The sequence below is a fragment of the Eutrigla gurnardus genome (genome assembly GCF_963514095.1).
Source record: "Eutrigla gurnardus genome assembly, chromosome: 3".
In the NCBI taxonomy this organism is placed as follows: Eukaryota; Metazoa; Chordata; class Actinopteri; order Perciformes; family Triglidae; genus Eutrigla; species Eutrigla gurnardus.
Genome location: NC_139917.1, coordinates 29,563,858 through 29,588,254, shown reverse-complemented (window position 1 = coordinate 29,588,254; position 24,397 = coordinate 29,563,858). Strand labels below are relative to the sequence as shown.

General features: G+C 42.2%; 1 protein-coding gene across 3 annotated transcripts in view; it reads right to left on the bottom strand.

The window, feature by feature from the left end:
- The window catches only part of ttbk1a (tau tubulin kinase 1a), a 34,477-nt gene that overhangs the window by 4,277 nt on the left and 5,803 nt on the right, over nt 1-24,397 (bottom strand). For all 3 annotated transcript variants that reach the window (XM_084005404.1, XM_084005402.1, XM_084005403.1), the window contains 13 exons: nt 22,344-22,502; nt 20,724-20,871; nt 20,153-20,226; nt 19,776-19,916; nt 18,451-18,555; nt 15,294-15,359; nt 15,121-15,213; nt 14,334-14,459; nt 14,089-14,243; nt 13,718-13,928; nt 13,461-13,633; nt 12,819-13,159; nt 12,108-12,289 (listed from right to left, as the gene is read on the bottom strand). In XM_084005404.1, the coding sequence (XP_083861530.1) occupies nt 12,108-12,289; nt 12,819-13,159; nt 13,461-13,633; nt 13,718-13,928; nt 14,089-14,243; nt 14,334-14,459; nt 15,121-15,213; nt 15,294-15,359; nt 18,451-18,555; nt 19,776-19,916; nt 20,153-20,226; nt 20,724-20,871; nt 22,344-22,451 (1,923 nt within the window). In that variant the 5' untranslated portion in view covers nt 22,452-22,502. The remainder of the gene's footprint in view (nt 1-12,107; nt 12,290-12,818; nt 13,160-13,460; nt 13,634-13,717; nt 13,929-14,088; nt 14,244-14,333; nt 14,460-15,120; nt 15,214-15,293; nt 15,360-18,450; nt 18,556-19,775; nt 19,917-20,152; nt 20,227-20,723; nt 20,872-22,343; nt 22,503-24,397) is intronic.

The window sequence follows — 24,397 nt, the reverse complement described above, 5'->3', positions numbered from 1 at the left end:
ACGACTACTTCAGGCTCAAACTGATCGGATTAACGGACGGTAGAATGGGGCATACGGTTACACAAAGCTAACATACGGTTAAATTAAGCTAACATGGAGACAAGCGTTTGCCTCTAAAGACACAATGCAGTTTTGGTCTCCTTACAGACACACTATCTGTACAATAATCACCCTGTTGTTCCATACAGATCAGCGCTAACGTATCAAATGTGCAATGAGATGTGTGGGCAGATCGTTTTTTTTTTACACATTTATAATTTAACTGTGTGATTCATGAGGTATTTGGCTGAAAATATTTGTGGGACTCAACAGTTTTAAGAGTTTCCACTTAATCCGCACTCATCTAGTTTCGAGGACACAAAGGCTTCAAAGTTGCAGAATTGTTAATGTGATAGAAATTGAACGTTTGCCAAGAATAAACACCTTAATACTGCACTTCCACATACCAGGAATTTGTAATCAACAGAACTGGAGTACATTTTTGGTCTTCTGGAAATCCCCTTACAAGTTACAATTTTATATTTTCTTGCTTAAATCAACTGAAACCAATTGACTGATATATATATACAAATTAGGTTAAGGTTAAATTTGACGTGTTCCTTCATCAACATTACGTTAGCGAACTTTAGCAAACACAATGGAGGGCCATATGTTTGGCAGGCTGGCAATATATTCATTTGTTGAAACGTCGCAATTCATTTAATGAATAGTTTAGAGTCTTTATACAAGTGTTCACAGCACCATGTTGGGGAAGAACCCCCTCTTGTTTAGAGTGTAGGCCTTTTTTAAATCCTTGGTGTTACTTTGTTTGTTTAGGCCATAATTCCTATAGACAATAATGCATTAATCGTTAAATCTTTTTAATGGTCCATCGACCTGCTTAAAGTCCAGGCCAAACCAGGAAGTAGCTCTTCAAAAATTTGCTGACTGTTTGATAAGGTGAAATTGTTGAGTGAAATAATTTTGGGAACAAAAGGAATTATGTCTAAAGCAGCAGAAAAAAGACATAAAAAACCCATTTCATCCATCCAAACTGGACTCAAACAGTCAAATATTAAGAGAAATCCATGATGATTTAAGCAGCATCATGCAGCATTGCCTCCCCCCCACAAACAAACAAAACCACTGGATGTAAATGTTCACATCTGCACTGCAGAATTAAAGACGTGACGATAAGAAAAAAGGCTGCTTCTTCTTGTTAGTCATCTCCGGACGCCACAGCTCTGATCCGTGAGTATCCCCCTTATAGTAGCAGTGTGAATTATTTACAAAAGAAGAATCACAGACGTTTCTCAGTCAGAGGTGTATATTCACTGTGTTTTTGTTTGTAATTACAGTTACAGTGTAGTTTTTAGTCATTTTACAGTCAGAGGTGCGCGTCGTACAAACGGTAGATCTCATGCAAAGAGTGGCGACGGTCGGGAAAGAGTCTCTTGGTACCAAACACCGTCGTTAATGCTGCGGATCTTTTGTTGTTTTTTGTTTTTAGAGGACAGTGTCGTCAGCATAATAAGCACACTCAAAGCTTTCCCGCCGCACATTTCTAACTGAATGCGGCACCGCAGCACAAAAAACATCGACATGTATCAGTGACAATCTTGTACGGTAGGTGAATCATTTTGCAGGCGTGCAAAATAAAGTTAGCAGCTATTCCACTTCATACATTCACTAAGTGGTTGGGACTGTAATGCTTTGCTAAATATATAAAACAAATAAATAAATAAAAAAAAACATGGGCAAAACGTCCCAAAACTCAGCGTGAAGCAGTGTGAAAAAAAACCCCAATCCCATCGGTTGTCATGGGGGCACGCTCGGGCCGAGCGTACCTTACGCCTCGAGCTGAATGGAACGGCTAGTGGTGCATATTTACTTAATGTAGCCCTTAAACACGTCGAGAAAGCAACCGTTGAACTGTACGAAAATGGCAGTCCTAGCTAGCGTCGGGGGCGTGTACTCGGGGGGGGAAAAAACCTGCTCAGAAGTCGCAGCTCCGACCTCGAAGGATGTCGTCCGAATGAACATTCAAAGCGACAAACCTCCCGAGTTACAGCTCGACACTTCCAACCATTGCAGTGCCTTGTTGTCTCGGCAACCAAAAACAAACCTCCAGCTCTCGTAATAAATCTCGTAGTAAATGTCGAAATAAAGACTCTTGTGAAGATATTTTTACCTCAATATGATCAAAGAGCCTAAATATGAAAAATCTTCTCAAACCCCAATCGATTAAATGTCGGTTTTGATGACTTTTCATTGGAGTCATTCGGACCAGTGACAGTTAAACCTTTTGAAATCTGTTTTTTCTTGTATTCTTCCACACAGTTTTTCTGGTGGAAAATTAAATAAATCACTCACTTCCTGACTTGACAATTTGCCTCGTGGATCAGAATGGGTTTGGTTTTTGGGGATCACGACGGAAAAGAGAAGTGACCTTTTTTTCCAAAGACGGGCACATTTTCAGATATTCTTTCTAGGCTCGAATCATTTGGGGATTTTGCAGGATTATTAACGTTAACAACATTAACATTAACGTCTCTGATAAATCGGTTGTCCCACCTCCTTTGTCTCTGATACCGATGTCAACAACGATTTTCACAGCTCGGTCTTTGGATGTAAGACATTTGTTGATTTTGATGGCGTTTCCCTACAGACTAGAACATATTGATGATTTCCCATTATAAGAAGTTAACCAGGACCAACTGTTTTTTTTTTTTTTTAAATGAGGACAAGGTGAAATGCTTTCACTAAAAACCAACCAATATCACACATCCAGCCGGTTTCTCATTGGTCAACACTGAGCCGGCTACATTAACTATGCATGCCCTTACGATGCAAACACTACTGTAACGTCATTCTGCTTCGTTACTTGTGAAATGGAGCTGTGAATGACGGAAGACACTCCATCTGCTCTCTCTCTCTCTCTCTCTCTCTCTCTCTCTCTATATATATATATATATATAAATCTTCCATCAGATTGATTTCCTTCCTTTCACTGTTTTCAACTAATTTCTGTGGAAATCGACTAGAAATTAAAGACAGATCATGTTAACATGATGTTTTCTGGCCTTTCAGACCTGTCAGTTTTCAAAACTCTACTTCAAGTCTCTGCAAGTTGATTTTTAATAGAAATTAAGTGAAACCAATAGGCTGCCTGTCAGAAAGAAAATCACCCTAAAAAATGGTTTAAACCACCACCACGTGCATTTAAACAACTCTCTTCTTTTGTTCCCACATTTCACTTATTGCATGTGTTTGCATCCATGTAGTGAGACCCGGTCTGACCCGGTCTGCCACCCCCCCCCCCCCCCCCCCACCCCCCACCTCATCCCCCTTCGACTGAGTGATAAAGTGCAACAGTGAAGTCCAGCGGTCAGAAAATAGTGATGGAAGAGGAAGCACGATGGAAATTAGACGGCGATGCAAACACAAGATGTCAGCAGGAACCAGGAAAAACCTCCGCAGAACACAATGAAGAGTTTTTCTGGTCAAACTCGATGCCATTTATATATATATATTAAAAAAACTGTAAAACCCCCCCGAACTATTCCACAGATGACCATCAACTCTTAAAATAGGTCAGCTTGCTCAAACAGTGAGCAACACAGCAGCCTCAACCCACAAATCCAATGGTCCTTTAAGGTTATCTTACAGTATCGTCTCCAGCAACAACAAAAGCAACAATCTTATTGATTGCATTTCTAATTGCCCATCCTTATGAATGAAACAGGGTCTACACCCCCCCCCCCCCCCCCTCCGGAAGATCTGGATTGAAACGTCGAACATGGAACGATGCAGGTTAGACGAGGAAACGGTAAATCTCCCACAACGACCTTCGGAAGCGTTGACCAGCGGTGGTTTAGCTCATTATCTTGAGATGATGACTTAATTATCCCGAGACAATAAAGTGCTTCTAAGAGTGACACGAAATGCACTTGGACAGAACAGGAAGTACAGAAGCTTGTAATCCTGATAAAGACGTTTACGCCCTCATCGATACTATACTGTTATCTAACACCGATCACGTGACTGTACTTGGGCACAGCGGTGCTTTAGCTTAATGCTAACATCAGCATGCTAACAATGTCAATGCTAACATGCTAATGTTTAGCAAGTATAATGTTGAGCATGCTCACCGTCTTGGTTTACGTGCGTTAGCAGGTTAACATTCGCTAATTAGCCTTATAAACAAAGCACAGCCGAGGCCAACCAGAGTCAGAGGGATCATCCTCTGTGGAACATGAACGCACTGACAAATGCATGTTGGTGATATTTCAGTCTGGACTAAAGTGGCGGGCGACTTTGTTTAACAATTTATGTAATCTTAGTCAAGTCATAATCTCCAGATAAAAGAATCATCACCACCGAAGCTCAAACGAGATGTGAGAATCACGAAACAAAAAAATATATCGTAAAACTGTAAGATGATGCCCTATGTCGCATTTAACAGCTCGACCCTTCCTACATCATAAAAACTTTAGCAAAAGAAAAGTGTCACATTAAACACAGAGCGCTTTAAATGCAAAGAGGCAACTGGCGTCACTGGCCCCGCCTCCACATATGGTGGCCCTCAACGGCGAAAGGCAACATTCCGTTATAGGATTTTTTTTCAACAGTCCACGAAATAAATCAGAAATTCGTCAAATAAAATTAGCAATTGCTACATTCAGCAAAAAATAATTGTGCGACAGGTTTTTGTTTTTTTTGTAGTTGAAAACAAACAAAGCAAAGCAAGCAAAAAAATGCTCGTGTTTATTTCTTGGGTTGAGATTTGTGTTGTTTATAATATTATTGTGTCTATTTGTTTCGTGTTTTTTAATGTTTTGTGAAACTGTAGGCCTATACAACATTGACAATGTTATGTCCTTCGATTTGTTTTCTGCTATATTTCTTTGAATTTGTGAATTTACCAAGTGAAATGTTTATGTTTTTTTTGTTTTATTATGAAATATCATTGTGTTTATTTACTCTGGCTAATTAGTTTATTTCTAAAACGTTACTGTGTTTTGCTTTTCTTTTGGTTTAATTTTTTTTGCACTTTCGGGCCACCGTACTTCCTTCCCAGAGACCCAGCACACTAACAGTTTTTGTCATAAAGGCTGAGTTCAGAGTTATCCCACCTTCAGAAAACCCTTTTTCACAGAGAAAACTTCACACTTCTCTCTTCACACACAAGATTTAATGAAGCTGGAATCGGAGCGAGATGTTCGGATCACTTGTTTGGTGTCGGTGAGGACGCGTGGTGAAGCGGTGTCGGTGTATTGCTTGGTGGACGGTATGATCGAAGGGGGGAAACGCCGACTCCAAAGTCTTGGTGCAAAAAAACTGGATCGCCGGGGACGACCTGCATTCCCGCGACGACCGCTCCCTTATTTCAGCAGGAAAAAGCAGAAAGAATGGATAAAAATAAATAAACGCACAAATACTGTAAAGCTTAACAGTCTGTTAGCAGCCTTACTCTGTTTCACTTTTCCCTTCTTCACAGAAAACAAGAAGGAAATACTCAGTTTCACATTATTTCCTCCAGGTTGCCAGGTCTGCGGCGTGTGCAACATCAGGTTTGCAGAGAGGCTTTTTTTTTTAAGAGTTTATTGCATGGAAAATATTTCCAGTTTTGTCCTCTTCTTCTGATCCTCTGCTAGAAAAAGCAGTTGAGTAGAGCTACGTGAGTGTGAATGTGTGAAACTACATGTAAACCAGCACAGCGGTGCTGCTGTGGGCCAGACATATGGCTTGTTGTGTTAAATTAAAATGTGTGGTGATCTGGCTTTCAGTGTTCATTACGTTGGTTTTTCACGTGTTTGTATGTGCAGAGCCAGTAGGGGGCGCCAAACAGCAAATTGTAACTGAAATCAACAGGTTTTTTTTCTTTTTTACTTTTCTATCTTGTTTTTTTTAAGGTACACTACTTGATTCGTTTGTCCTCAAACTAAAGACACTTAAAGGGACAGTGTGTAGGATTTGGTGGCATCTAGCGGTAATGTGAGCCGCCGAGTGCGAAACCGTGGTAACGCCATCTTCACCGTAGTAACACTACAGAAAGCAACGGAAGAAAGACAGCACAGTCTTTGCACTCCGCGGCCCACGTTAACGCAGTTTCACAAGCGTGTCGGAAAACTACGGTGGCCTTCAGGTAACGTAAAAATGCTAAGTGTTTGGTTTGTCCATTCTGGGCTACTGTAGAAACACGGCGGACTCTGTGAAGAGGACCCGCTCCCTGTATAGAGATGAAAACCTCATTCTAAGCTTACGGATAGGAGATAATATACTAATGAAAACATAGTTATGAATATTATTATTCTATGTCTGCTACACGGTGGCCCTTTAACACATTCTTTTTAGGATACAGGGGCATTTAACTAAATTAAGAAAAGTGTTTAATTGAGTCAAAAAGTGTCACTTTGGACATTCGTGACCATTTAATTGAGAATAGATCAAATTAAATTCAAAGATTTACAGTTGAATCGATAATAAAATAATTGTTAATTGCTGCCTGTCTCTATGTTGAGACAGAAGGCCCCGAAACCGACTGACTCTGCATGTACAGCATGTTTGTGGATGTATTTGTTCATGTATCAGTATACTTCACATGTGTGTGTGTGTTACGTGTGTGTATGGTGTGTGTGTATGGTGTGTATCTGAGTCCATCTCTTAGTCCTCTCAGCTGCTGTTCTTGTTCATGAGCTTGGCTAACATCTGCTGCAGCTGCGTCCTCGACACGTTCAGGACAGAGTGTCTGCTCCGCGGGCTGCCGGGCATCGGCAGGGTGCCGGCGTGCCGCCGCCGCACCGATGCGGTGGTTATGTGGGCGGGGCTGCTCTCGGCCGAGCGGCTCCTCTGGATGAAGCTGCCTCCTCCGTGGGGATACTGCTCCGTCTCCAGGGTGGAGGAGGAGAAGACGTAGGAGGCCAGCCTCCTCAGCTGATTGGGCCGCGGCTGGTGCCTTTCCTCATCCAGCTGCAAAACAGACCAATCAGAGAGAGAGAGGGAGGTTAGCAAGAACACTAATATAAATTAAAAAAATTATGTATTTCATGTTTTCCTACAGCTAAGTCCCCAACACTCTGACTTTTCATGCCCTCATCTCCTTCCCCCCTCCCTGACCGGGGTTGCGTTAGACAGGAGAGAGCTGATTGGTGCTCTCACACATCTAAAGCAGCTGATTGGTCCAAGGTTTGCGAGGGGAGGAGCCTTGGGAGAGGAGCTGAGGGAGCGTTGGTGTAAATATGTCTACAGTTACAGCTATCAGATACTACAGAAGAAGCTAAGAAAAAAAAGTTAACAGGACAGGTGAGCCAATAGACTGTTAGCTGTGTGGGTTGCCAGATTGGTCAGACTAGCATCCCTCTAGCTGGACAAATGGTGATGAAAATATCCCCCCCCACAAAAAAAGAAGCACTTTAAAGAGGACACACCAGCACGAACACTGCACATACTGTAGTTCACTAGTCTACAACAACCTGGACAACTGACACTTTGAGTTTAGGATTTCTGCAGGGAGAATTACCATTGGAGATGCACAAAAAAAACAGGGAACACAAAAGAGAGATGGAGTCATCAAGCACACAAAACACAGACATACGACGGAGGAAAATAAAAAAAAGGGAGGAAATATGTCTGAACAGAAGGAAAAAGGAAGAGGAGGAACAGAAACTGAGTGAGAGAACAGAGGTAAAGGACTATTCCTAAACTGTGCTTACCCCGAAACATCACTTTATTTCTTCTTGTGTTGTCCCAATGGCACCCTCGCTCTTTTCTGTGTCTCCTCAGGTGAGTCAAACTTGACATACTGTGTACTTTTAAAGCGATAGGTTGGGGGCAAAGGCATCAGTAGTTATATGGAGGGTGGGGTGGGGTGGGGGGGAGGGAAAGAATTGGAGAGGAGTAAAAAAGAGAATCCGAGGCATGGTCCTCGATGGTTGGAGGACGAAGAGCTCGCTCTGAGTCTAGCGGTGACGATCGGAAGTAAAGTGGAGCTCTCGCTAGCGTAATCGCTTAAAAAAAACAAAACGATTTGTGCACACGTTTCAGCGCGCTGCAGGTAAAGTGAGATATCAGTGATGATGTTATAACGTCCAAGCCTGAAAAACAGCAGCCACCATGTATGGAGGACCAAACCCGACGTGTTAGTGAATAAATAAATGAGTGCATGGATAACTCAAATGGTCACATACATGTACAACTGAACTCAAAAAGCATACATGGGTAAAGAAAAGCAAGAAATAAAGAAGATAATCATAAATTACCCACAAAGGGTTAAAAATCCTGCAGCAGGGAACTTAAATAGAAATCAAATGTAAAATAAATGTGAAATTCAGTGATTCCACATTAATTTCCCCCCCAAAAAACAGCAGTGCATATTCAGATTCCCTGGGGGGTTAAATCCTACTGATTCTGGTGACCCCCCCATCTTCCCTATAGCACTATGGGGTCAGCTCAGTCTCATTAATAATGAATGCACAGAGAAGGATTCACAAATATATTTTGTGATTTATATATAAATGACTCTCTTCTCACAAATACATTTCGTTTTAAATAAATGTAATATAAATCCATAAATATATGAATAAAAAAAATATTTGCAATTTTCATCAAAAATGTATTTGTATGTTGTTACATTTATATACAAACTGTTAAACTTTAATAAACAAGACGCTTTTCATTTGTGAACCTGTTTGCATTTATTCGTGAACTGGTCTGTATTTATTTGTGGATTTTTGAGACTCTCCTGACGTGGCTGGATTCACAAATGCATTTTTTTCAACAAGGAACTCTCTGGAGCCAATCAGATGCCAACCTTGTTTTCAGCCAATCACATGACTGCATTCCCACGAGGGGTACCTCACCACGGCCAGAGCACAGCTTTTTCTCTGCGCATTTTGCGCATTTGTGATTGGCTGAAAGTTTAACAGTTTGTATATAAATGTAAATTGCAAATATTTTTTTAATTCATATATTTATAAATTTATATTACATTTATTTAAAACGAAATGTATTTGTGAGAAGAGAGTCATTTATATATAAATCACAAAATATATTTGTGAATCCTTCTCTGTGCATTCATTATTAATGAGACTGAACTGACCCCATATAGCACCACCATCAGGGCAAACTTTCACAAGAACGACCAAAGCGCACAAACACACACACACAAAATACAAATCTAATGTAATGAAATGTCCTGATATCATTCCATCATTCCATTTTAATAACAACATGATCTTTCCTGTGGCGCCACCTTCAGGATACATTTCACATTATTCATACTGTGACTTCTAACACTGTCACCTCTCTGAAGCACTTTTTACTGTTAATGTTGTAACTAAATGATCACATTTTAAATGTTATTTACATTTTTCCGCAAATAAGTCATGTTTGGTCCTCCATAAAAGTGCTCAATGATGCGGTTTCCTTTATTTTTATAGCCTGTCCATTTGTCAGAACTTTTTATTATTTTGTATTTTGTTCAGAATTTTGCCTTAATTTGGGGAATTTCTTTCATTTCTTTCTTTTTTTTTAATTACCTTTATTTTTCATTTACGGAGGCCCAGCGGGCCCTGCAATATTTTTTTTAATTTTGTACCGACACACACACACTGAACAGAACTACAACCCTCAAGTAGACTCAAACTCCTCCCACAGAGTCGACAAAAAATTGGACAATGATGAGCTTTAGTCACGAACTCTGGTCTCCTGCATGAAAGACGGACTCGCTACGCTCTGAATGCGACACACGAGGTGCCGATTCCTCCAATATGGAGGTTAATCCCTTGGATTAACTTTTTCTAAATTGGTTTGTTTACAGTAAATATCCACCAACCTGAATGGAATCACCAACTGTGTGTGTGTGTGTGTGTGTGTGTGTGTGTGTGTGTGTGTGTGTGTTCTGACTTAAGCCACATTCGGGGACACATTTCAGACAAAAGATCAATTAACTGATTTGCAGGACTGGTGAGAAAAGTATTTTCCCCAATTTGGGGTCAGTGGTTAAATTGAGGGTTAGGATTAGGATTTGGTTAGGTAAATAGAGGTTATCGTCTCCAGGACACGAATGTAAGTCTACATAATGTCCCCAAAAGTGACCTAAGTGTGTGTGTGTGTGTGTGTGTGTGTGTGTGTGTGTGTGTGTGTGTGTGTGTTTTCGTTTTCAGAGAACATGATAAAACACAGCAGAACCACAGGGGATGAAAACATCATTGACACCCCGACACAGAAACATCACGGCCGCACTGTTGTATAACACAGGAAGTCTCATTCACTCCTTCAAAATAAAACGATGGACCAAAGCAAAAGTCATGAGCGAAAAAAAAGCAAAGAGATGGAAAAGATTTCAAACCTCTGCAACACAAAGATGAGGAAAAGACCGACCCGACTATTAAAGCATAAAAGTGCATCAGACAAAGTGGATTCGGACTTCAAAATAAAACCAGAATTCATTTATATTAAATTAAAGTAATAGGAAATTGACATTTGGTGAAATCCTCTTCTTCTCTCAGATCAATACCACTCTTGCGTCTGGCTGTACTTTAAATATGAAGCTGGTTAGCTTAGCTTAGCTTAGCATAAAGACTGGTGACAGCTAGCTTAGCTCTGCCCAAAGGGAACAAAATCCACCTACAGAATCCTCTGAAGCTCATCAATAAACAGCATATGACCTCAGTTCCTGTTTAATTAACGAGCTTTAGGTTCGATGCCAGGTGTAGATAGCGTTGTTCCCGTTTATGACCGTTTCGTGCTAAGCTAAGCTTGCTAGCTCAACGTGATCTCTCAGCAGGTATTTCTCCAGGTAGTTATTTTCCACTAGCATCTGAAACTATAGGTATTTTCCCTATAATAAGTCGAAATGATGCTCCATAATTAAGTAGAAGGACAGTAGAATACACTATATTTGTATATATACTGTGCAGGAACACATATAGGAAAAAATCTGAACCCGCTGTGTGAAGACAGCAATCTTCTGAGACCATTCAAGTTTGTCTGAGAGTTGCATGTGAAATACAAATTGACTTTGTATTTGAAACATTTGTCAGTGAACACAGATGTGTGAGCAACAGCATCGTCCTCGGTTAAAAGAACAACGAAGGGACCTGTTGTGCAGCAACACGTAGTTTAAATATCACATGCAGAATCTCATCATCAACCTTCCCCAACACTGAGAGTCAGTAAACAGCGGATCTGTCAGAGTTTAAGAGAACGGCTTCATGTGACGGACGTTCAGCTGCAGACAGACTCCTGCAGGAGTCGGTCAGCCCGTCACCACGGTGACACCTTTAAAGGACGATTCCAGCATGAGTCAAGATGTTTCGCTCACTGAATAAGGACTAACTGGACTGGCTGATGATATTTCTACAAAAGACAGACTCACTGATCTCCGACTCGCCAAGTGGTTTTCATTATGCTAACTTAAACTTCCTCCCGTGACCTGGGAATCGTTCCCCCTCTGCACATCACGATGGGATCACTTAAATGCACTGTGAGGAGGCCTCTGGAGGAGCTTAGAGCGAGGAAACGCTGGTGTAATCTAGTCTTTTAGCAAGTGGTGTGGAGTATCAATGCCGCACCAGGCTGCGACCTTTGGTTCTGACAAGTGAAGCCAAAGTCGAAGTGCCTTAAACCTGCTGCTCTGCTGCTTGTATTCGACAGATCCACCCGTCGCTCCTCCATAGTCCAAATATGGTCACTTTCTTTCAGTGGTTGCAAAAAAATTCAAGATGGCGACAACCAAAATGCTTAAATTTAAACTGCAAAACCGTAGTCCACAAAACCGGTTGGGTGACGTCGCCATGACTACGTCTACAACGTTTGGGCAAATATCTGACTGACTTACGCTGTTGGTCAGAGTGGAATCTGCTCATATCAGATAAAGAAGGTGACTCTGGAAATGCTGAGCCGAACCCCCGATCATGCTGGATTTGTCCTTTAAGCTGCATGTTGACCGACAGATGAACGAGGTGGAGCGGCTGCTGCAGAGCACCTCCTTGGGACAGCGTCTGCTATGACAGTCATCAGAATGATGAATCTGTACAAGCAGCCGTCCCACTTCCTTCATCCGTCCGCCAACATCGGAGAGCTGAGCCCTCCTCGGGGTTTTTTCCGCTGGCTGGGTCTCTTACCGGTCTTTGAGGTCCAGTGGGGTCCGACTCCCTCCGGCGGGGGCGTCCCGACGGCAGCGAGTGACAGGGAGACTGGGCGGGGCTCCCGCCGCTCCTCCTCGACGCCTCCTCCTCCGTTAGTGTTAGCATCCCTCGGCTGCTGTCCCTGTTGTGGGTCTTGGGGCGAACCACCAGCTCCCCTCCTGCAGGGGAAACAAAACGTGAACCAGAGTTACATTTAATATATTCAGATTGAAGCATGATTTATATTAAAATAAATATGAATTCTCAAGTCACTGAGATCATTGTCAGTCAAGAAGCTACTTTTAAGGACCTTGCTAAGTTAACTTGTACCATAAAATAAGTCCGCTGCTCTCACTCATTAGGGGTTTAATACTCCTTCAAAATAAAAGAGCTGTGCTAAAAATGTGTTCCTCTTCATAATAAGGTTTTTTTTCCCCTTAAAAAGGTAGCTGTTGGGCTCAAACAGGTCGGGAATTGACCAAAATGTGTTGACAGAAAAATGCGCCTGATGTTAGCATCAAATTTCTGGTCATCTTGGTGAGTTTTATTTGGTCGGATAGTAAAAAACATAAGAGTGTATACTCATTTTTATTATTATTCTTTCTGGATAAAAAACAGGCTTTTGTTTCTCAAAGTAAGTATCTTTTATCAGCATCATGTGATCGCTGATGTAGAATTGAATTTTCTTTAGCATCTCATCAAATCTACCTGCAGCTCTGAGCCTCCTCCTCTCCTCCTGCTCCTCCAGGGGGCGGAGCTCTTCGGGCTCCTCGTCGGTGGTTCCCGATGTGGTTGGCTGGAAGTCCCGTAGCTCCGCCTCTTTGTCGATGATCACCCACTCTTTACTGTCAAAGTCCTCCTCCTCGGCCAGCGGGACGGAGCGGATGAAGGCGTTGCTGTGCGCCTCCTGGTCGACGGACGCCACAGACACCTCCTGGCGGCCACTGGCAAGACGGTCACCGCGGCAACCGGGGTCGACGGACAGCATCTGAGCCGGCTGGGAGGAGTAGACGTGGCGGGATGGCGAGCCGAGGATGTCCATCCTGGACCTGGAGGACAGACGTGAAGACCCATATGATTGACTGTCAATATTCCGAGAAAAAAAGTGTCAAATTTGCAGGTTTATTACGATGCTAACATTCATTATTTATGCTAGCTAACTTAGAAATATAAATTCGTACATTCATGAGAATTTAACTAGCATAAATGCAGGTTGTCAGTATCGTAATAAACCCGCAAATTTGACACTTTTTTTCTCAGAATATTGCCCCCCTCTCTCGGCTCCGTTTATTTATTCGACGCCATCATAAGTTGTTCATCTAATTTAAACTCCCTCCTGTGATGCGTCACCTCTGTCCGTAGGCGTCGGGTCGACCCTCGGCGGCGGACAGACGGTCAGATTCGGGGCTGTTGACCCGACGGTACCTCAAGGACCGACCCTGACCCGTCGGTGACTCCGGGACTCCGCCTCGGACTGGCGACACTGGACACGCCCCACGACCCGCCTCCTCCTCCTGAGCACCCTGACGAACGACAGGAAGTGATGTCACACGATCCCAACACACGATCCTTAAATCAGCCCCAGTTGTTTTGTAGGACGTCCCCACCTTGTTCAGGCTGATGCGGAGTCTGTTGCGGTTGAAGTCCGTGTCCTCCCAGGCCTCTCCGGCCTCCCCGGCGTGGGGGGCGCCCGTCTCCCCGGGGGGGCGGCTGGGCGGGGCCGGGGGGGCGTTCTCCTGGTCACTAAGGTGCTCGTCCTGCAGAACGTCGTCGGTGTTCTCCCGCTGCAGGTCTCCAGGAACCGGCGTCACGATGGCTCTGTGGAGAGTTCACAAAACATTTAGAAGCCGAAGTTTCTTCTGGTTTCCAGCCTTTTGGTTGTAGTTAATCTGTTAACTACATTCATGTATTTTTTGGAATGATCCTTTAAGGTGAAGCTTGAGGAGACTCTCATGCAGCTCGTGGTTTGGCTTCTTACCCCACCATGGCGGCGGTGGGTCGGGTGTTGTGCTGTGGTTGGGTGGAGGCACTGGTCGACAGCGTGACATCACTTCCTCCCTTCTCCCAGTCGAAGGGCTCGTTCTCGGTGATGATCCGCTCCTTCATGCTGTTCTCAAACACGGACATCAGCAGCTGGAAACAAAAAAAGACGGAATCGTGATCCTGAAGTAACGTCCAGTCGTTTACGTTGAGACCACAGGGAGTTCACGTGGCGGCGTGTACCTGGTAGTCTGGTTTGGTGTAGTAGTCCAGGGCCAGGACGTGGTCCAGGAAGATGTTGAACTCTGAAGGCATGTGTTTCAGCAGCATCCGATGGTCGTAACGCTCTTTAATCTGACCAACTTGTTCCTGGGGAAATAAGAAAATAAATAAATTGAGCTTTCAGCTGCATTGATCTGAGAATTCACGCAAAGTTTGGCATTCATTGGATTTAAATATTTAATGTTGTTTAATGTTTATTCCATAGGGACAAATACAGTTTACATAGAGAACTGCACAGTCGTCCAATGCAACATATTTAAAAGCATTTATAGCCACTTCTGATTTCCGATGGCCGTCTTTAGAAGGGCCTTTAAAATGACAAATCCAAATGTTCACAGACAAGGCAGATCAACTATGTGTTACATTTTATATAGTGTATGCACATACAGACGCTAATACAGTGAATATATACTTTTTTTTTAGTATGATAGGTGCATAAAAATGAAAATAAATAAATAAATAAATTAGGGTAGAAGAAAAATATGCATTTCCAATGTCTTTGAACTACAAAATATGTAAATAGATGGATTGATAGTAATGACTTATATTTCTATATTATATGAAGCCATAACAGTGATTTTAGATATGAATTAAAGCAGACGACTTAATGGTCAAGGAGGCCTACATGTTCAGATCTTTGCCTCTTATATGTCTATTTAATAGTCATGCAGCGGCTCTTATTACATATTTGGGATTTGCTTGACTTATTCTCACGAGTAGTGACCGGTGTAATTCATGGAGGTCTGACCTTATCTTTGATCTTTCGCCATGGCAACTGTCCAACGGCGAACTCCACCAACATGTAAAACAATGACCACAGGTCGTCATGGCGACCCATTTCCTGGAGGAACATGACAAAAAACGTTAATTAGGATATGACTGGTAGTATTACTACCAAGTTCTATTTAATGTATATCTGACCTTGTTCTTGTGAGCGTTGACTGAAGCGTAGCGGACCGTCCCTCTGAAACCGGCCACGGTCCTCGGCTGAACACAGAACAGAGGGAAGTCAGCAATCACAGCTCTCTCCTGGTTCTTATTGTTTCTAAATGACACACTGTCGCTGCGACAACTTCAAACATGATCAAAAAAAGATGAAGCTTGGTATAATGTACATCCCGTTTACTGTCAACATGTGTTTCTTCTGCTCTGGCTGTGATCGCCTCGTGTCTGCTGATACAAAATGTTTCTTATTAGAAACTTAAACTGTTGATTTTGTATGTATGTTTCAAAGAAACACGATTGCGCTCCAAAACCCGACACAATGCCACTTGGGAAGGTTTCTCCAACTCCACTTCAATGCAAAATCAGCATCATAAATAATACAGAGAAATAGAGAGATTATTCAGTATTTATATAAAAAGGCTCTGCAGTGTCTTTGCCAACACTTAACAACACCTGATCTCCATTTCAGCAGGCGGGCCCGCCCTCGCCGTGATGTACGAAGTGATATTTTTATATATTTTGATACGTCACATGTGTGTGTATTAGTCCATACTGTGTGTGTTCTTCTGCATGTGTTAATAAAGTTCTATTGACACACCAGTGTCGTCTGTTTATTATAAACACATTCATCTCTGCCAGTTATTCACATGTTCTCTCTGTGTTTTCTCTCTCTTTTTTTCCAGGTTATACTTTGTGTGTTTGGCTGGCGATGCGGCTGCGATCCCTCTGTCGCTATAGAAACCACTCACATCCCAGGGTAACCATGGAGATGATGGAGAAACGGGAGGCATGCACGTCAAAATCATAAGTCCAAAGGAACTGCAAAGAAAAACAAAAGCAACACTGAAACACAATAAAATGAAATCAAACACACAGAACATAAATCACTGATAACAGAAGAGATGGTTGGTGATTGGCGGGATAATGTCGAGGATTTGCTCCTTTAAAGAGTCACGTCAGCAGAAGGAACCAGTTGGATCTGAGAGCCACAGACAGGGAGTCAGACAGCGTTGGTTTCAGTCGGCACATGATTGGTTGAATAAAACTGTAGAATAACAACAGACAAAAACTATTGCAGCTGCTATATTACTAGTTTTACTTCTAATACCACTAATACTGCAACTGATGTACTACAGTCATGTGAGTGCAGCTGGGAGGACTTCCTGTTTCATATGAGATGATGTCATAGAGAGAGAGAGAGAGAGAGAGAGAGAGAGAGAGAGAGAGAGAACTGCTGAGAGATGATGGAGGGATGAGATGGAAGGAGAGGAAGAGGAGAGGCAGTGGGATGAAGGGTGGGGGAGGGTAGAACAAGGTGGGGGGGCAATCCTCTCAGATCATTGGACAGAAGCTGACTCAGCTGGAGAGAGAGAGAGAGAGAGCCTCAGGTCTCTCGCCCACTGACGCATGCAAAAGCATCAAATATTCATCTCACTGCTGCAACAGAGGCAACACAACACTGCAGGAGGAGGAGGAGGAGGAGGAGGAGGGTAGAGGTAATAAGAGTGGGGAGGAAGAAAAAGACAGGAAGTGAGGAAGAGGAGAAGTTGAGGGTTAACAAGAGTGGAGAGAGAGACACAAGACAGGAAGTGAGAAGCAGGACTAAGAGGAGGAAGAGAAAGAGGAGGAGGCGAGGAGGGGGAGAGGAAACAAGAGTGAAGAGGAAGAAACAAGAATGCATGTGAGGAGGAAGAGGAGGATAGAGGAGTAGAGAAGAGAAGGAGGGAGAAGAGGAGTAGATGAGAGAAGGAGGGAGAAGAGGAAGAGGAGAGGAGAGGAGAGGAGAGGAGGAGGAGGCGGGGAGGGGGAGAGGAAACAAGAGTGAAGAGGAAGAAACAAGTATGCATGTGAGGAGGAAGAGGAGGATAGACTAAAGGAGAGAAGGAGGGAGAAGAGGAAGAGGAGTAGAGGAGAGAAGGAGGGAGAAGAGGAAGAGGAGAGGATGAAGACGAGGAGGTTGACAGTAAATGGAAGTGGCTGACGCTGATCTAAAAATATCTCAGGGTTCAGTCTGATCGAGAGACGTCATAAATGAATCAGAGAAGAAGAGAGAAGCCAACAGAGGCTGTGAAACTACAAAAACCAGCAGACCTGAGGGCTGACTGACTGACCACCAATCAAAACATCTATGTCAGACCTTTCACAATAAAAGCCTTTTTCCATTCAAGCTAGCAAATGTAGAAAATCCCCTCAAGCATAAAAATCAAACTGCAGCTTGAATACCATCTTAACCAATAATATCTAATCAGTCCTTATTGATCACTATGAATCACACACACATGCAGAACATCAGGCCTCTAACAGACACCACAGACTAACAGTCTCCATGATCTATTGAACTAATGTGCTGCAATGCAGCAAACACACCCTGTCTGTCTGCCTTTTTTCATAACTCAGTTTAATTTTTCAAAGCAGCTTAAAATTGAATCACAAAACAAATCAGAGGAAAATAGACAGTTTGCATTTAGTATGGAAGACAAGTCGTGCTTCAAACAACAACAAACAAAAACATGTATTTATTGTATTTCTTTTTCTAGAAATTTCAGAATGAGATACCAATCATATGTTTAACTAATTTCTCATAATGTTAATTCTCTCTTCATCTTCATTCACTTTAAATTATACCTATAATTAAAATAATTACAAAATCATACATATAAGATCGGCTTTCATCTCATGGGGGTGAAAATATAAATCAGTAATTTAATGTTACTTTTCTTTTTCTATTATTCTGTATTTTATTCCAGAACATAAGATGTTCTTATAGTTCATAAGTGTAATTTAACATGGAACATCTATGACTTCTAAAGACACTTTTTTTAAATGCTGGTACCGAAAACAAAAGTATACATTACAAACACATTATCATGATAAGTCGGCTCATAATTTGAAAGTTTAAAAGTAAAAACATTACCGGATAATTGGTAGACTATGAGATGAGATGAGGAAAAACATCATGACAATTATATTTGTATTATTTCTAAACGTTCATCTGTTGTTGTACAGACATACAAAACAACAAGGGAATCCACGTCTGGAAATAATGTCTCTCATATGAAGCAGAGTTTTAGGAATGTAAGTGTCAGAGAAATGTTTTTCCGGCCGCCTCGCTGCTGCCGAGGACGTTTCTTACCGGTCGGACCTCTCCGGTGGTGTTGGTGTATTGCCGCGCCAGACCAAAGTCTAGCATGTAGCACTTCCTGTAGGTGGAGGGAAGCCGGCCCATCGCAAAGTTCGACTGCAGAAACGAAACAAGAGAGAAAAACATCAGCTCACTGGGGAAACGGTTCACAGCCGGTCAAGAGATACAAAATCCATCTCGAGCAGGGTTCGAAATATGGTGTGCAACTCAGTGTTACCATCTTTCGTTGCCTTAAAAAGCTGATAGTTTGTAGTAGGAATGTCTTGTTCTGGGTAATTTTGCTGTTGTTTTCTGTTTAAATGTTACTCTTGTGTGACTGGAGTCCAAACTCAGGTGAGTCCTGATCCTGATGCTAGTCCTGAACTGGATTACACTAAATATGAGCATGACGGCGGTGAGGCTGAGCAGACTGTTTCTTCTTCCTCTGACCTTCCTCATCTCTGTTTGTCCTCCAGCTTTTGTTCCAGCGCCGCCTCATTAATATGCAAATCTATTCGCCATGAACATTCTCGTCTGTCCTCACTTTTACCGGCTGCTTTTCCTGTTTGCAGCTCAGTTTTAAAATGCCCATCATTCATATACTACACTGATAGAAACCTAAATACCAATAAAACAACTTTGTTCAAGTTATTATCAAAATTGTCGACCACTTTTAACCTGCAGACCTGTGATTTTTATTGTGAACTTCATTTATATCAAAGGGAATGTTATTTTGTATTTATTTTTAATAATAATAATAATAATAACAATAATAATAATATTGTTTAGTTTTAATTAATATTATTGTTACAATTAATTGTATTATTACCACAGATTGTATAATATTTGAGCTCTTTTTAAACACAGCAGTAAATTACATAAATATAAAGCCTTTACACCATGATTCTGTAATTTTTGTTTCTTTTTTTCCAGTTTTTTTTTTTTTAATTTGAACTTGATTTTTTTATTAATTCATTTTGACGAAGGTAGCGATAGGGCATCCATCTGAATAATAATGAAAATGGTTGTTTCTTAAACCTTAATATTAGTGCTTCAGATTATCACTCCAAACATTCATCAGTCTGGAAGGTTTTTGCCTCTTTGTTGCATTTAAATACAGCAAAATCTCCAAACTAACTATCCAGTTAAATAAGATCACAGTTTCCTTAGATTGACTTTCAATCAAAAGCTTCAAATCGAGCCCGACGTCACACATGAAACCACAGGAGATAACAATGTGCTTCCTTAAGGACCTTTAAGGAAGCACGTTGTTGTTGCCTTCAAGGACCTTTAGAGACAGATAGACTAGAGAGTGAGAGAACTGGTTTCCATCGTACCGGTTTGATGTCCCGGTGCAGGAAGCCCACCGAGTGGATGGCTTCGATGGACTCCAGGATCTGCTTCCCGAGCCGCAAGGTGGTGCTCATGGTGAAGGTCCCTCTGGGCTGGCTCCTCCGCAGGTCGGCTAGATTACGCCCCTGCAACAACACGGGGACGGTTGCTTAGTGACAGCATGGAGAGCAACTACAGTGGGAGGTAAACAATCCGCCACCACTGCGGTGGCACCTCACTGCTTTTAGAAAGTTAAACCATTGTTCACTTTATAGAAACAACCTAATCCATCTCTGTCGAGGCTGTATTTATATCCTTCACAATAAAAGCCTCAATAGGCCCATGTAGCCTTCAGTGTGTGGTCGAACACGTTCGGACTCACCTGAAGCTGCATGACCACGTAGTTGAATTTGTCGTTTCTCCCGCAGCCAATAAACTTACAGACGTGATTTTTACCTGGAAGACGAAAAGACCAGAGCAGAGGGTTAATCACACTGTAAAAAAATGATCTGACAAGCTGTAAAAAAAGATTCTAATGCAACGCAACATCTGACACGCTGTAAAAAATATTAAAATGCAACACAACATCTGACACACTGTAAAAAATATCCAAAATGCAACACAACATCTGACACACTGTAAAAAATATCAAAATGCAACACAACATCTGACACACTGTAAAAAATATTAAAATGCAACACAACATCTGACACACTGTAAAAAATATCAAAATGCAACACAACATCTGACACACTGTAAAAAATATTAAAATGCAACACAACATCTGACACACTGTAAAAAATATCCAAATGCAACACAACATCTGACACACTGTAAAAAATATTAAAACGCAACACAACATCTGACACACTGTACAAAATATGCAAATGCAACGCAAAATCTGACAAACTGTAAAAAATATTGTAATGCAACACAATGTCCAGGTGTCTCACCCTGCAGCTTCTTCAGCACCGCCACCTCCATCTTCAGCACCTGTTTGGGCTGCTGGGCCGACTCCACCTTCAGCGCCACGTTCTCCCGCGTCAGCAGGTCCAAGGCCTCGTAGATCTCCCCGAACCCGCCTCCACCGATCTTCTTCAGCTGGGACGCAGGACAGACTCGGGGTCAGTTGGGTCAGTCTTTTAATCTCAGTGTTACAGCATTAAAAACTGGGGCTACAAGAGTTTCATCGAATTAAAAAAAACATCTTTTCTCTTTTCTTTGTTCTTTTCCTCTTTGTATTCTCCTAAACATTTTCCATCTTTATACACTTCTTGATTATCGTTCTTTTTTTATTTTTAAATCCCCGTTTTCCTTATATCTCTCCTCCACTCATTTGATCTTTACTTCACTTTTCCAGCTGCATCTCACAAAGAAACACATTGATAACAAAAGTGAGTTAGAATTTTAAGATTTTTTAAATTTAACCATGAAACAATAAATCTTTTCCCCATTATTCTTATATTTATCCTCTGTTCCTTTTATTTCCTACCTTCCTCTCTCTCTCTCTCTCTGTCTCTACATATATATATATATATATATATATATATGCGTGTGTGTGTTTGTGTGTGTGTGCATGTTGGACCTTGTCGGTTCAGTGATTCAACATTAAATTGATCACTGAAGTGCAAACAGCCTGCAGGCCCTCACGCTGCGACCTGATTGGCTGAGACAGGAGCTGCATTATATAACTTCTTATTTCGGACACCAAAGGAAGCCGAGAAGATCGCAGCCGTGGTTTTAATATGAATTATAAACACATATCCGTTTCTATTTGGTAAGGCACCTGATAATCCATCACAGTTCGTTGTTTCATAACCGTTGTTTTTGAGTCTGAGGTGGGTAGCGTTCAAGCGGTGATGGAGATGAGAGCGTTTTAAAAACTCCCCGTTGGTGTTGAACGCTGCTTCAACACGTGAGAGTTTGGATTCAAGCTGCTGAACGTCATCAATTTTACATTGAATGTTCTGGATTTCAATCTTCTTCAAAATAACAGCTTGTGATTTCAATGATTTTAGCAGCCGACTATGTCGAGGGTCCTCGAACGCACCGCCAAGTAGAGTTTTGAGTTCTTGCTGGATGCAGCAACGCGGCACAAAATACTAAAAGTCAAAACATGAGATAATGTTGCTGACTTTTATTCATCAATGGAACTACACAGCATATTTAAAATTATTATTATTTATTATTATTTTAGTAAAAATAGAAAATAAGGTATTTTGCTTCCCTACATTATTATCCATTGTCCTGTTTATGTAACAAAAGTATATCAGAAAGTAGAAAAACAAAAAATGTATAGCCGAACAATTTTAAAATAAATATATAAAAAATGTAGATAGGCTACACAGGGTCACCCATAAAGTTGGAATAATTTGCAAATGTCTTTCATAGCCCGAAACAAATGCCATGCATGAATTAATTTCACCTGTGTGATTGTGACACACAATGTAATCATTGCACCTGCGGTCAACAGTGATTACTGATGCATTTAAAGGAATACACCGAGGATTGTGTCTGAAAACAAAGCTGTTAAAGCTGTGTTGAGGGGGGGGGGTCCTGACTTCCTGACTCACCACTTTCCATCGGTCCTTGACCATGCAGTTCGGCGGCAGGATGTCGGCCTGCTCGGACGTCCCGTTCATGTTGGCGTTGTCCTGGAGGCCGGGGACTAGGCACTGCATCTGCCAGCCAGACAGAACACGAGCAGCTCCCAGCTTAAAAGAGCCATTTATCTGTAGGTGGGGGGGAGAAGGGGAGGGAGGAGAGAGGGAAGGCAGAACAGTCAGTATATTAAACACATCGTCTCGGCACTGGGAGGCTCCCAGTGTAACCACAGCCCTGCGCCGACACAGTCACAGCAGTCCAACAGGCATTAGAGATGGCTGGCTGCCATGAGAAGCCATTCTTCAGCTGGATCAGGCTACAGGCCGGTGGGGAGGGGGTGGGGGTGGGGGGTTAAGGGTTGGGGTTTTTGGGAGTGTGATGGTATTTGCAATAACTGGAGCAAATATCATATGTGAAGAGGAAGCAGCCGGACACTCTGCTCTCATCCTGATGGCTCCTTAGAGATCCCCATGGGCTGGTTCCTAATGGACCATCTCAACTAACGACCTGGGAACGCATCCCAGCATGATCCTCCTGAACTACACGACTGGCATTAACAACCTTTTATTATTATTATTATTATTATTATTATTATTATTATTATTATTATTATTATTATACCACTCTCAGGAGAAGATACAGCCAGCCAGCTGGTTAGCTTAGCTTAGCATAAAGGCTGGAGACAGTTAGTCTGATGGTAACAAAGTCCACCTTAAGTGTAAAAGCAATGGGCTTCATGTGACCAGTTACCAGTTCAGAGGTTAAACTCCAGGAAACAAAAGCCCAGTAAAACCACAACACTTCGGCTTTTTCCCTGGTCTTTATGCTAAGCTAAGCTAACTTCGCATTCACCATATAGACATAAGAGTGGTAGCATTATGAACTTCTGACTCTCAGAGAGGAAAAAGATGATTCCACTAAAGTTTGAAATAGGGATGGGACAATATATATACGACGGCGTATTTGGGCAACTGTAGGAAATAAAGAAAAGAAAACCGAGCCAAGAGAGGGGGGGGGGGGGGGCAGTACTCAGAGAAATAAAGTGGCAAATTTATGAGTTAATTTCCATTATTGTGATAATATTGTCACAAGAAAAATGTGAGTGCCTGATGTATTAAAAAATACATTTTGTCATTGCGACAAGAAATTTAAGTGAATAATTACTGATAGTGATAAGCGCTCGGTGCTGAACCGTTTAAGTGAATCGTTAGCATCGAGTATCAAAACCTGTGAAATCCTGAAAAACGTTATTTTCCTGGAAAAATTACTTTTGAAATGACATCTTCTAAAGAAGCACTGCTGTTGTGTCTTCTCCTTCCTGAAGGGGGCGCCAGATTAATTCTGAAACGTGGTGACAAATAATTTTATTTAATCAAAGAAGCAATTTGTGGTGTTGAACCCGGGTCTTTTTGTTGCCCCGAATTTTGCCTGGAAGGTAGCGGGCCGCTCCACACAAGCTTGATAAATGAAACAGTGCGACTGGTAAGCTGTTAAGACGAGTTTGTGTCGAAAGGTTAGAAAGGATTTTCTGAGATTTGAGTAGAAGGCAGCGGGCTGAGCCTGAGAGGGCGGCCTACAGGGAAAACTAAAGTCCTATATATTACGTATTTGTGTCGAGGGCGGATGCTAGCAGACCTGCTTATGAACCATGAACTCTGAGTATGGACACGTTGGTGGAGGATGTGGACCCCCGTTCATCATCATCTCACTGAGCATCACCCGTCTGTCGGCGGTCGACCTGAGCTGAGATTCATGTATTCAACGGACTCATTGGGGGCCAATTTTCAGGTTCAAAGTGATGCATGTCAGTCCCCCAAAAAAGACCCATGCATGTTCTGCATGCAATGCCACGGGCCGTCGTCGGTGCATGCAGAGCTCAGGCGGACTGCGGATATAATGGAGAGTGTCCGCTGGTTTTTTTTTTTCAGTCAGGCCAGCTCTGACGGTGGACTGGACGGACTGGGAAGGTGGGGGATTGGGGGGGTAAGGGGGGGGGAGGCTTCGCTGCACCTGCAGTGATACA